The sequence below is a fragment of the Mesoplodon mirus genome (genome assembly GCF_964341445.2).
Source record: "Mesoplodon mirus genome assembly, chromosome: 9".
NCBI classification, from domain to species: domain Eukaryota; kingdom Metazoa; phylum Chordata; class Mammalia; order Artiodactyla; family Ziphiidae; genus Mesoplodon; species Mesoplodon mirus.
Window position 1 is genome coordinate 57,484,887 of NC_138985.1, and position 14,288 is coordinate 57,499,174.

Here is a 14,288-nt window from a genome sequence, read left to right on the forward strand (position 1 = left end):
TATCTCCTCCCTTTTTACTTCTGGAGCTATATCCGTAAGTTACCTCCTCAGACTCCTGAGTTATCCATTTCATCCTTCTCTAATCTTCTTTCTTCCCTCAATCCACAAAATGTTAAATCATCTTTATCCTCAAAAAATCCTCCTTCAGGGGCTTCCCTGGTGGCTCAGTAGTTGAGAATCTTCCTGCCAATGCAGGGGACACGGGTTCGAGCCCTGGTCTTGGAAGATACCACATGCCGCGGAGCAACTAGCCCCGTGAGCCACAATTACTGAGCCTGCGCGTCTGGAGCTTGTGCTCCGCAACAAGAGAGGCCGCGATGGTGAGAGGCCCGCGCACCGCGATGAGGAGTGGCCCCCACTTGCTGCAACTAGACAAAGCCCTCGCACAGAAACGAAGACCCAACACAGCCATAAAAAAAACCTCCTTCAATCCTGTCTCACTCTCAAATTCTTCCTGTTCACACTTTTTTTTGTTGTTGTTGTTGTTTTTTTGCGGTATGTGGGCCTCTCACTGCTGTGGCCTTCCCCCTGCGGAGCACAGGCTCTGGACGCGCAAGCTCAGCGGCCATGGCTCACGGGCCCAGCCACTCCGCGGCACGCGGGATCCTCCCGGACCGGGGCACGAACCCGTGTCCCCTGCATCGGCAGGCGGCCTCCCAACCACTGCACCACCAGGGAAGCCCCTGTTCACACTCTTGACCAACAGATTACTTGGAAGAGCATTCCGCTTTCACTATGCTAATTTCTATATCTCTCATTTATGCCTCAACTTATCATGTTTTGATTTTGAATTAACCATCCATTAAAACTGCCCTCAGAGCTCATTAATGAACTCTGAACTGCCAAGTCCTGTAGTTTCATTCTACCCTATAGTTCCTAAAATGACACTACTATCCACTTTTTAAAACTCTTTCCTTCCCTGTGTGTGATATTACAGTTATTCTTCTGCTTTTCCTCTTACCCCTTTTACTACCTTCTCTCATGTCTTTTTTATAGTTCCATTCCTACACTCTCTTCTTTAATCTATACTTGCTGCCTTTTCAATTATTTCTATTCAAGTCACCTCAAATACCAACTCACTCCATACCAAGACTCCCCAAATCCATCTAAGTAGCTCAGACTTAATGACTACCGTTCACCTACAGAATTAAATCTAAATTGCTGGTTTCCTTAATTACCTATATCTGCCACTCACCTAGAAGCTCTTTGAGGAGAGGAACTCCGTTATGTTAACCAGGGTATCAACAGTGTTTAGCCTGGTGCCTAAAATATGGCAGCTAATTTATAAATATCTGTTAGATAACAGTAGAGTTGTTTAAATTCAAACTTGCTTTTATGCCTGTAAGTATCTGTAAGGCTATTTCAGTTCATAAGTATATCTTTCTAATCCACTGTTCTTCTAGAAATATTATCTCCTCTGTAAAGCTTTCTTAGATCCTCACTACTCTAAACCACCCTCATCCTAAGTGCCTCTATCCATGGTGCTTTCATAGTTCTTTGCGCTCAGTTCTACTGTTACCCTTCATATTATCATATTTATTCATAAGAAAGTCACTATCTACTAGATTGCACATTCTTCACGGCCTGAGACTGGGGCTAATTCCCAGTCACATTCCTAATACCTAGAACAAAGCTAGTAATAGTACATACATAATAAAAATATAGAACTTTGTATTCTCAGGATCTAGCAGCTTATTATGGAAATATTAAAAAATAAATACATAAATACATGCATACATACATACTCTTTGATTGAAACCAATGAACTAATCAATCTCAGGTAATTACATGGCCATCTATCCAAATAAGTTGAATCTTTCCTCTCCCCCAATAATCATAAGGAGTTTTAACAACAGAACCTAAAGCTCCAAAAACTAGTGTTAGCAAATTATAAGAACAGAAGATCTGAATATGCAATGTATCTCCAGGTTAGTAAATAACAAAGGTTTTTTGTGATCTTGCCTGACTTATAAATTATATTACACTGATGTTTGTTTAACTGTGAATTTCTACTACTTTAATGGATATACTTTCAGGTCCAGCACAAAGGTAAAACACATGTTTAAATCATCTGAAATATACTCATAACATTATACTTCTGGACATTTAAAAACACATCAATAAAAACAAAACAAAATTATGTGAGATCCCAATTTTCCAGAAAGTTTAATTCTAGAAGTTGTCTGAATGTTTGTTTTTTGAAAACTTAAACATTTTCTTAAAGAAACAAAGTTAAATATGTTGACTAGGTTCTCACTGGATCCTACCAAAGTCTATTTGGTTGCCGTACTAAACACTTATTGTGAAAAGAAGCAAAGAAAAATATCATTGCAACACAAGTAATTAAGCAAAACAAGGTCAACAAAATTCAATATTGTTTTATCCATCCCAAATGCAAATACCTCTGGAAAAGAATACAGGTTTAAATAAAGGACTGACAAGGAGCTATATGGAGAGACTGTGGAAGTTCTAAAGTGGACTTGTGAGAAGTTAGGGGTTTTCTAAGGTTAACAGCATACTTGCCTTATATCTAATTTATCTCCAAACATTACAAGCAAAATCACATTAGGCTCGACTTTTAGGTCACAAATATAATGATAAAAGGGAAGAAAACAGGATATTAAAAAAAAAAAGTTTCCTGAAGTATCAGGACATGAGTTTGAAGAACAAAGTGGACAAATGCTCAAGAGAATGTATATAGTGCTAGAAAGATGATCTGAGTTTGAATTAACTGAGCTACAACAGTAACAGAAAGTTTTAAATCAGTAAAGTGTGGTATAAGCACAATCACCATAGGGTTAGAATGGTGATAACAGAGGCACTGAATCAAAACTTTGTTCTCTCAGTAAAGTGATAATCAACTCAGCATGGTCGAAATCAAAAAGGTTGGTATAAAGTACAGGAGAGTGGGACAGGTGAGTACGGGAGAATGAGCTTTCAAAATGTGATTGCTCAAAACCAGCAAGGCCTATATTTTCAAATACAGACCTCAGTCCACACTTTGATACACTGTTTCATAGAACCATTAACCTCTGGATGCCACAGAAAATCCTAAAAGAGAAATGTAAGAAAAGAAGTCAAAGAAAATATTGTATCCACCATTCAAAATAAACTTTACCATATCTCTTATAGAGTACTTAAAAGTAAAACACTACCTTATCTACAATATCTTCATCTCTCATCTCATTTTGGTAAGAGTCTCACAATAGTTCTCCTTATGTCCACTTTTGCTTTTCTCTAAAATATTCCCCACATTTTAGTCAGAGTAATGTTTTAAAATTTTAGATCTGATCTTGCCACACCCCTGCTTAAGTATGCAAGGACTTTCAATCAGTTGCCCTGAGAATAAATTCCAGAGTCCTTAAAATTCCTAAGAAGTTGCAGGATCTGGCCTCTGCCTAGACATTCTGTCTTTTCTCCTGCCATTTTCCCCCTTGCTAAGTGTCCTTTTGGTTCTCATTCAGCTCCTGCAATGCTCTATGTGCTCCTTTTTCTCCAGGGCTTTGTTCCTGTTCCTTCTGCCTATGATGCTAATAAATTCTCCCCCTAAGACTAACTAGCTTGAGGCCTCAGTTAAAACATTATTTCCTCAAGGAAAAAAACTACTTTTAATAATTCCTTGTTCTATAAATTTCTAATGCCCCACTTTTTTCCTTTTTGCCATCCTTATCCCATGTTTAATTGCACATAGAAAACTATAATGACTCATAAACTCCATTAGATCTAGGACATTGTTGTCTTGATCCCCATCTGTATTCTCAGTATCTAGGAGTCACCTGTGACTGGGAATTCAAGAAATTAATATATGTTCTTTTATGAACTTTGATCCTAAATACATACTGGTTTCAAATTAACGTACAAGATTATTTTTTCCTGGATAAAAATCTGAGAGACCAAATTTTCTATGTTATTACACAAAATAGTGCACACATTTATTAAATTATTTTACTCTACTTATCTGCTCCCAATACACTGAAGCACATTTAGCATGTTCAAAGCATTAGCTGATCTGCAAATAAATTAACCAATGAATAGTTTCAACATTATAACATTTAGCTTACTGTTATATGAACTTACCACTTTAACTGATGCAGTCTTGTCTTCAAAAGGAATGTTTTCATGCTGCCATAAAAAAGGGGGAGAGACAAGAGAAATATTAATGTGTAGATTAATGTATGTAAATAATTCCTCCTTTAGCTGCTTTTGTTGACTCATTTATACACCATATCCCAATTAACTACATTCAACCTGAAGGGGAAAAGACTTGCATAGACTGCCAAAAAATAAGTGATATTAAACTGTTTATGTGATCTTCAACATGTAAGATGTAGTTTAAAGATAAAACTCCAACTATGAATAAGCAGGTATGTGAACACGCCTATGTAAATTATCTTTTTGCCAAGCTTCCCATGATTCAAATTTAGTCCTAGTATTATTATCTATGGTAGAGACAGATTGCTGCCAATGTAATATGGCTAGATGTAATATGGGTCATTTCCAGGCTGAAGTTCCCAGGGCAATTCTAGTCTCTGCCTTAACCTGATACAGAGACTGACGAGGTTGAACGTCCCAAATGGTACAACTAGAAAATAGTAAAAATTCCAATAGCAAAAATCCCTGAATGACTGCATGGAGCAAAGCCCTTTGCCAAACCACCTAGGACAAGCAGTGCTAAGTATTAAGATTGTGTTGCTGCAGCAACATCTAGTCTATTCTCACCAATATACTAGTACAGGCCCTGTCTAAACAGGAATGGACATATATGACTCTAGGTTATTGTAGATTTCACTTAGAAGGCAGTAAATAGTCCAGTTGTAGAAAACAATTAAAATCCAGAGACTACAACTTCTTGTAACTAAGTGTTCCATAAAAAGAATAAAAATCCTTTCATAGTTAAATATCCAGGATGGAACAGGGATGGTTAATAAGAAGCTAATTCTCTTCCTAAAACCAAGGTTGAAATGTTTCCATTAATTTAACCAGACAGTATTTGTTTTTATAATGAAATAAAGTTTGCTTTTATCAACAAGCTAAATTTTAAAATTCTTATTAGTCCTGCTTAAGCATCTTTTCCCAAAATGACTTTAAAAAAAATTTTTTTTATTGGAGTATAGTTGATTTACAATATTCTATTAGTTTCAGATGTACAGCAAAGTGAATCAGTTATACATATACATATATCCATTCTTTTCCCATATAGGCCATAACAGAGTATTGAGTAGAGTTCCCTGTGCTATACAGCAGGTTCTTATTAGTTATCTATTTTATATATAGTAGTGTGTATATGTCAATCCCAATCTCCCTATTTATCCCTCCCCACCCTATCCCCTGGTAACCATAAGTTTGTTTTCTATATCCGTGACTCTACTTCTGTTTTGTAAATAAGTTCATTTGTACCCTTTTTCCCCAAAAGGACTCTTGAGGCCATTAATTCAACAGAACTTTAAGGTATGATGTATGAAAAGAGTTTTCTTGGTCAAATAAGTCTGGGAAATACTGGGACAGAGAAAATCATATAGGTGTTCTCTTCCTGCTCCATCCTAACCTTTAACAAATTCTTACTCAGAGAAATCGTGTGTCATGAAATTTTTTTCCTTTTTGCATAGCACAATTAATTCAATCAATTCAATCTTTGTTTCCTTTATTATTTTAATATAACATTTGCTATATACAAAATAATATATCACATATATGTAAGTCACAAGGCATAGTAAAAATAAATAAGCACTTGTGAATCCATGGCACAAATCAGAACGCTACCAACACATGGAATGACCTATGTGGCCCTCTCACTCTCAAATTCCTTGCTTTGCCCAAAAAGAACAACCATCCTGAATTTTATTTTGCTTTCTTTTTTATTATACAGTTTTGTCACATGTATGTGTATCTTCAAATGATATACTGTTCCGTTGTGTTGGCTTTCACTCCAACTTTTAATTTTGAAAAATTTCAGACTTATTATAGCAAAGTTAATACCCTTTACCAGTGGTTAATATTTTCTACACTAGCTTCACGTGTCTCTACGCACCACATGTATTGGGTGGGCCAAAAGTCCAGTTTTTTCCATTAGGTGGCTCTAGTAGCACTTAGTTGTCTTTAACTTCATTCGAAACAATTTTGTTAGATTGTATGTGACAGCTATCATTATCAGCGTGCATTTTAAAAAAAGACATCAAAATTGGTGAATTTTTGTATAGCCATCTTAATATTGAAGATGGAAGAAAAATGACGTTTTTGGCATATTATGCTTCATTATTTCAAAAAGCAAGTGAAATGCAAAAAAAGATTTGTGAAGCGTATGGAGGTGTTGTGACTGATCAAACATGTCAAAAGTGGTTTGTGAAGTTTCATGCTGGAGATTTCTTGCTGGCCGATGCTCCACGGTCAGGTTGAAGTTGATAGCAATCAATTCAAAACAGTAATTGAGAACAATCAGTGTTATACCACACAGGAGATAGCTGACATACTCAAAATATCCACATCAAGCTTTGGAAATCATTTGCACCAGGCCTGGTTATGTGAATCACATTGATGTTTGGGTTCCACTAAGTTAAGAGAAAAAGACCTTCTTTACCACATCTCCGCATGCAATTCTCTACTGAAATGTAATGAAAATGTTCTGTTTTTAAAACAAATTGTGACGGGCGATGAAAAGTGGATACTGTACAACAACGTGGAATGGAAGAGATCATGCGGCAAGTGAAATGAACCACCACCAACCACACCAAAGGCCGGTCTTCAGCCAAAGAAGGTGATATTGTGTATATGGTGGGATTGGAAAGGGAGTTCTCTATGATGAGCTCCTTCAGGAAAACCAAATGATTAATTCCAACAAGCACTGCTCCCAATTAGACCAACTGAAAGTGGCACTTGACGAAAAGTATCCAGAATTAGTCAACAGAAAAATGCATAATCTTCCATCAGGATAACACAAGATTACGTTTCTTTGATGACCTGGCAAAAACTGTTACAGCTTGGCTAGGAAGTTCTGATTCATTCGCTGTATTCACCAGACATTGCATCTTTGGATTTCCATTTATTTAGGTCTTTACAAATTCTCTTAATGGAAGAAAAATTCAATTCCTGAGAAGCCTGTAAAAGGCACCTGGAACAGTTCTTTGCTCAAAAAGATAAAAAGTTTTGGGAAGATGGAATTATGAATTGCCTGAAAAATCGCAGAAGGTAGTGGAACAAAAGGGTGAACACATTGTTCAATAACATTCTTCGTGAAAATGAAAAATGTGTCTTTTATTTTTACTTTAAAAACCGAAGGCAGTTTTTGGCCCACTCTATACATAGTTTTTCTCCTTTGCTGAACCATATGAAAGTAAACTGCAGACATAATAACAATTTCGCCCTTAAATACTTAAGTACACATCTCCAAAGAATATGTACATTCTCTTACATAACTGCAATACTCCAGTCCCACCTAAGAATTTGACATTGATATTATCTAATTTAATATACAGTGCATGTTCAACTTTCCCTAATTTCCCAATAATGTCTTCTCTATAGTTCTTATATTTTATTTTATTTTTATTTATTTATTTATTTTTTGCGGTACGCGGGCCTCTCACTGCTGTGGCCTCTCCCCTTGCAGAGCACAGGCTCCGGACACGCAGGCCCAGTGGCCATGGCTCACGGGCCCAGCCGCTCCGCGGCATGTGGGATCTTTCCGGACCGGGGCACGAACCCACGTCCCCTGCATCGGCAGGTGGACTCTCAACCACTGCGCCACCAGGGAAGCCCTATAGTTCTTATATTTTAATCTAGAATTCAATTAAAACCAGGTATTGTGTACCCGATTGGAGACAAGATGGTGGAGAAAAAGGACCTTGAGCCCACCTCCTCTCACGAGAACATCAAAATCACAATTAACTGCTGAACAACCATGGATTAATAAAAGACTAGAACCTACCAAAAAAGATATTCTACACCCAAAAACATAAAGAAGAAACCAACAAGACAGTAGGAGAGGCACAGTCATGATATAATCAAATTCCATATCCTGGGTGGGTGACCCACAAGAAGAATAATTATATCACAGAAGTTCTCCCACAGGAGTGAGAGTTCTGAGCTGCATGTCAGGCCCCCAGCCTGGGGGTCTGGCATTGAGAGGAGGAACCCCCAGAGCATTTAGCTTTGAAGGCCAGTGGGGCTTGACTGCAGTAGCTCCACAGGAATGGGGGAAACAGAGGGCACACACAAGGTCTTGTGAGGGCACACTTAGAGGGCACACATAAGGTCTTGTGAGCACCAGGACCCAGGGCAAAAACAGTGACTTCATAAGACACTGGACTGGACCTACCTGCTGGTCTTGGAGGGTCTCCTGGGAGGCTTGGGCATCTGTGGCTCTCTCTGGGGGTCATAAAAGCTGGTGGTGTAATATCGGGGAGTGTTCCTCTACTTGAACTCTTGCTGGAGACAGACATCTTTCTTGGGTAATTAGCATCAAGACCAGGTCCCACCTAACAGCCTGTAGGCTCCAAGGCTGGAACACCTCAGGCCAAACAATCAACAGGCTGGGAACACAGCCCCACTCATCAGCAGACAGGCTGTCTAAAGACTTCCTAAGCCCATAGCCACCTCTAGACATGCCCCTTGACATAGCCCTGCCCACCAGAGGGCCAAGACCCAGCTCCATTTACCAGTGCACAAGCACCAGCCTCTCCCACCAGAAGTCTGTACAAACATCTAGACCAGATTAACACACCACAAGGCAGACACCAGAAGCAAGAAAACTATGATCTGGCAGCCTGTGGAACCAAGTCTGCAAACGCAGGTCAGAACCTACCCCGGGACCAGCTGGTCACTGGACCTTGGGTAATGAGAGGGAAAGTGTACTGCTGGGACACAAAGGACATCCCCTATACGGGGCCACTTCTCCGAGGTCGAGAAACATAACTAAACTTCCACATACATAAAAACACAAATAGAAATTTAGACAAAATGTGATGGCAGAGGAATATGTTCCAGATGAAGGAAAAAGAAAAAAACCCAGAAGAACTAAGTGATGCAGAGATAGGCAATCTACCTGAGAAAGAGTTAAGAGTAATAACTGTAAAGATCATCCAAGAAATCAGGAAAAGCATGGATACACAGAGCAAGAAGGTACAAGAAGTTTATAGCAAGGAGTCAGAAAATATAAAGAGAAACCAAACAGAGATGAAGAATACAGTAATTGAGATGAAAAATACACTAAAAAGAATCAACAGCAGAATAAATGAGGCAGAAGAATGGATAATTAGGTAAGTGAGCTGGAAGACAGAGTGCTGGAAATCACTGCTGTGGAAAAGAAAAAAGAATGAAAAAAAACGAGGACAGTTTAAGAGACCTCTGGGACAATGTCAAATGCACCAACATTCACATGATAGGGGTCCCAGAAGAAGAGAGAGAGAAAGGTCCTGAGAAAATATTTGAAGAGATAACAGTTGAAAACTTCCCTAACATAGGAAAGGAAACAGTCACCCAAGGCCAGGAAGCACAGAGTCCCATATAAGATTAATCCAAGGAGGAAGGTGCCCAGAAACACAGTAATCAAACTGACAGAATTTAAAAACAAAGAGAAAATATTAAAAGCAACAAGGGAAAAGCAACAACTAACATACAAGGGAATCCCCATAAGACTATCGGCTGATTTTTCAGCAGAAACTGTACAGGCCAGAAGGGAATGGCATGATATATTTAAAGTGATGAAAGGGAAACACCTGCAATGAAGAATACTCTACCCAGCAAAGCTCTCATTCAGATTTGATGGAGAAATAAAAAACTTTACAGACAAGCAAAAACTAAAAGAATTCAGCACTACCCAACCACCTTTACAACAAATGCTAAAGGAATTTCTTTAGATGGAAAGAAAAGGCAACAATTAGAAACAATAAAATTATGAAATGGGAAAACTCACCAGTTAAGGCAAACATAGAGTAAAGGTAGCAAAACACCCACATGCAAATATAATACCAAAACCAGTAACTGTGAGAGAAGCAAAGTACAAATGCAGGATATTTGAAATGCATTTGAAATTAAGATATCAGCAGCTTAAAACAATCATGTATATATATAGACTGCTATCAAAACCTCATGATAACCACAAACCAAAAAACTATAATAGATATACATACAAAAAAGAAAAAGGAATCCAAACACAACGCTAAGGATAGTCATCAAATCAGAAAAGAAGAGAACAAAAGAGGGAAGGAAGAAAATAGACCTATAAACACAAATCCAAAACAACAGCAAAAAGAACATACATATCGATAATTACCTTAAATGTAAACAGAGTAACTGCTCCAACCAAAAGACGCAGACTGGTTGAATGGATACAAAAACAAGACCCGTATATAGGCTGTCTGAAAGAGACCCACTTCAGATCTAGAGACACATACAGAATGAAAGTGAGGGGATGGAAAAAGGTATTCCAAACAAATGGAAATTAAAAGAAAGCTGGAGTAGCAATACTCATATCAGAGAAAATAGACTTTAAAATAAAGAATGTTACAAGAGACAAAGAAGGACACTACAGAATGATCAAGGGATCAATCCAAGAAGAAAAGATAACAATTGTAAATATATATGCACCCAACATAGGAGCACCTCAATATACAAGGCAAATGTTAACAGACATAAAAGGAGAAATTGCCAGTAACACAGTAATAGGGGGACTTTAACACCCCATGTATGTCAATGGAAAAATCATCCAGACAGAAAATTAATAAGGAAACGCAGGCCTTAAATGACTCATAGACCATTGGATTTAATTGATATTTATAGAGCATTCCATCTGAAAGCAGAAGAATGCACATTCTTTTCAAGTGAACATGGAACATTCTCCAGGAGAGGTCACATACTGGGCCACAAAGCAAGCCTGGGTAAATGTAAGAAAACTGAAATCATAACAAGTATCTTTTCCAACCACAATGCTATGAGATTAGCAATCAACTAACAAGAAAAAAAGTATAAAACACACAAACACGTGGAGGCTAAACAATATGCTATGAAACAACAAATGGATCACTGAAGAAAACAAAGCGGAAATCAAAAAATACCTAGAGACAAATGAAAATGAAAACACGACGATACAAAACCTATGGGATGCAACAAGAGCAGTTCTAAGAGGGAATTTTATAGCAATACAAGCTTACCTCAGGAAACAAGAAAGATCTCAAATGAACAACCTAACCTTATACCTAAAGCAACTAGAGAAAGAAGAATAAACAAAACACAAAGTTAGCAGAAGGAAAGAAATCATAAGGATCAGATCAGAGATAAATGAAAGAGAGACAAAAACAATAGAAAAGATCAATGAAACTAAAAGCTGGTTCTTTGAAAAGATAAACAAAATTGATAAATCTTTAGCCAGGCTCATCAAAAAAAAAAGGGAGAGGGCTCAAATCAATAAAATTAGAAATGAAAAAGGATAAGTTACAATGGACACCACAGAAATATAAAGGATCATAAAAGACTATTGAAAGCAACTATATGCCAATAAAATGGACAACCTAGAAGAAATGGACAAATTCTTAGAAAGGTACATTTCCCAAAGCTGAACCAGGAAGAAATGGAAAATATGAACAGACCAATCACAAGCACTGAAATTGAAACTGTGACTAAAAACTCCCAACAAAATCCAGGACCAGATGGCTTCACAGGTGAATTCTATCAAACATTTAGAGAAGAGTTAACACCTATTCTTCTGCAACTCTTCCAAAAATTGCAGAGGAAGGAACACTCCCAAAATCATTCTATGAGACCATGATCACCCTGACACCAAAACCAGACAAAGATGCCACAAAAAAAGAAAATTACAGGCCAATATCACTGATGAACATAGACTCAAAAATACTTAACAAAATGGTAGCAAACTGAATCCAACAATACATTAAAAGGATCATACACCATGATCAAGTGATATTTATCCCAGGGATGCAAGGACTGTCCAATATCTGCAAATCAATCAGTGTGATACACCACATCAACAAATTTAGGAATAAAAACCATATGGTCATCTCAATAGATGCAGAAAAAACTTTTGATAAAATTCAACACCCATTTATGATAAAAACTCTACCGAAAGTAGGCACAGACAGAACCTACCTCAACATAATAAAGGCCATATATGACAAACGCACAGCTAACATCATACTCAATGGTGAAAAGCTGAAAGCATTTCCTCTAAGATCAGCAAACAAGACAAGGATGTCCACTCTTGCCACTTTTATTCAACATAGTTCTGGAAGTCCTAGCCACGGCAATCAGAGAAGAAAAAGAAACAAAAGGGATCCAAATTTTTTTAAAAAGCAGTAAAACTGACACCGTTTGCAAATGACGTGATACTACACATAGAAAATCCTAAAGATGCTACCAGAAAACTACTAGAGCTCATCCATGAATTTGGTAAAGTTGCAGGATACAAAATTAATACACAGAAATCTCTTGCATTCCTATGCACTAACAACAAAAGATCTGAAAGAGAAATTAAGGAAACAATCCCATTTACCATCACATCAGAAAGAATAAACCTACCTAAGGAGGCAAAAGATCTGTACTTCGAAAACTGTAAGACGCTGATGAAAGAAATCGAAGATGACATGAACAGATGGAAAGATATATTGTACCATGTTCTGGGATGGGAAGAATCAACATCTTCAAAATGACTGCAATACCCAATGTAATCTACAGATTCAATGCAACCCTTATGAAATTACCAAAGGCATTTTTTGCAGATCTAGAACAAAAAAATCTTAAAATTTGTACAGAAACACAAAAGACTCCAAATAGCCAAAGCAATCTTGAGAAAGAAAAATGGAGTGGGAGGAATCAGGTTCTCTGACTTCAGACTACACAACAAAACTACAGTTATCAAAACAGCATGGTACTGCCATAAAACAGAAATACAGATCAATGGAACAGGCTGGAAAGCCCAGAAATAAATGCAGCATCCATGGTCAATTAATCTATGACAAAGGAGGCAAGGATATACTATGGAAAAAAGACAGTCTCTTCAGTAAGTGCTGCTGGGAAAACTGGACAGCCACATGTTAAAGAATGAAATTAGAACATTCTCTAACACCAAACACAAAAGTAAACTTAAAGTGGATTAAAGAACTAAATGTAAGAGTAAAGAACTAAATGTACTAATAGCTCTTAGAGGAAAACATAGGCAGAACACTCTTTGACATAAAGTGCAGCAATATTTTTTGGATTCACCTCCTAGAGTAATGAAAACAAAAATACACAAATGGGACCTAATTAAACTTAAAAGCTTTTGCACAGCAAAGGAAACCATAAACAAAATAAAAAGACAACACATAGAATGGGAGAAAATATTTGCAAATGATGCAACGGACAAGGAATTAACCTCCAAAATATACAAACAGCTCATGCACCTCAATATAAAAAAAAAAAAACCCAATCAAAAAATGGGCAGAAGATCTAAATAGACATTTCTCCAAAGATATATGGCCAAAAAAGCACATGAAAAGATGCTCAACATTGCTAATTGTTACAGAAGTGCAAATCAAAACTACAATGAGGTATCACCTCACACCCGTCAGAATGGCCATCATCAAAAAGTTTACAAACAATAACTGCTGAAGAACGTGTGGAGAAAATGGAACCCTCTTATACTGTTGGTGGGAATGTAAATTGGTGCAGCCACTATGGAGAACAGTATGGAGGTTCCTTAAAAAACTAAAAATAGAGCTACCATATGATCCAGCAATCCCACTCCTGGGCATATATCCAGAGAAAACCATAATTTGTAAAGATACATGCACCCAGTGTTCATTGTAGCACTATTTACAACAGCCAAGACATGGAAGCAACCTAAATGTCCACTGACAAAGCAGTAGATAAAGAAGATGTGGTACATATATTCAATGGAATATTACTCAGCCATAAAAAAGAATGAAATAATGCCATTTGCAGCAACATGGATGGACCTAGAGATTAGCATTCTGAGTGATGTGAACCAGACAAAGACAAATATCATATGATATCACTTATATGTGGAATTTAAAAAGTGATACAAATGAACTTATATACAAAACAGAAATAGACCCACAGGCATAGAAAACAGACTTAATGTTACCAAAGGAAAAAGTGGGGGGAGGGATAAACTAGGAGTTTGGGATTAACATATACACAGTATTATATATAAAATAGATAACCAACAAGAACCTACTGTATAGCACAGAGAACTATACTCAGTATTTTTTTTTTTTTTTTTTTTTTGCGGTATGTGGGCCTCTCACTGTGTGGCCTCTCCCGTTGCGGAGCACAGGCCCCGG

At 37.4% G+C, this 14,288-nt stretch overlaps 1 protein-coding gene across 2 annotated transcripts in view; it reads right to left on the reverse strand.

Annotated features, from left to right (window-relative positions):
* The window catches only part of CASD1 (CAS1 domain containing 1), a 64,137-nt gene that overhangs the window by 34,564 nt on the left and 15,285 nt on the right, over positions 1-14,288 (reverse strand). For both annotated transcript variants that reach the window (XM_082633007.1, XM_082633008.1), the window contains exons 4-5: positions 4,078-4,122; positions 2,989-3,051 (exon numbers count right to left, since the gene is read on the reverse strand). In XM_082633007.1, coding sequence (XP_082489133.1) covers positions 2,989-3,051; positions 4,078-4,122 — 108 coding nt within the window. The remainder of the gene's footprint in view (positions 1-2,988; positions 3,052-4,077; positions 4,123-14,288) is intronic.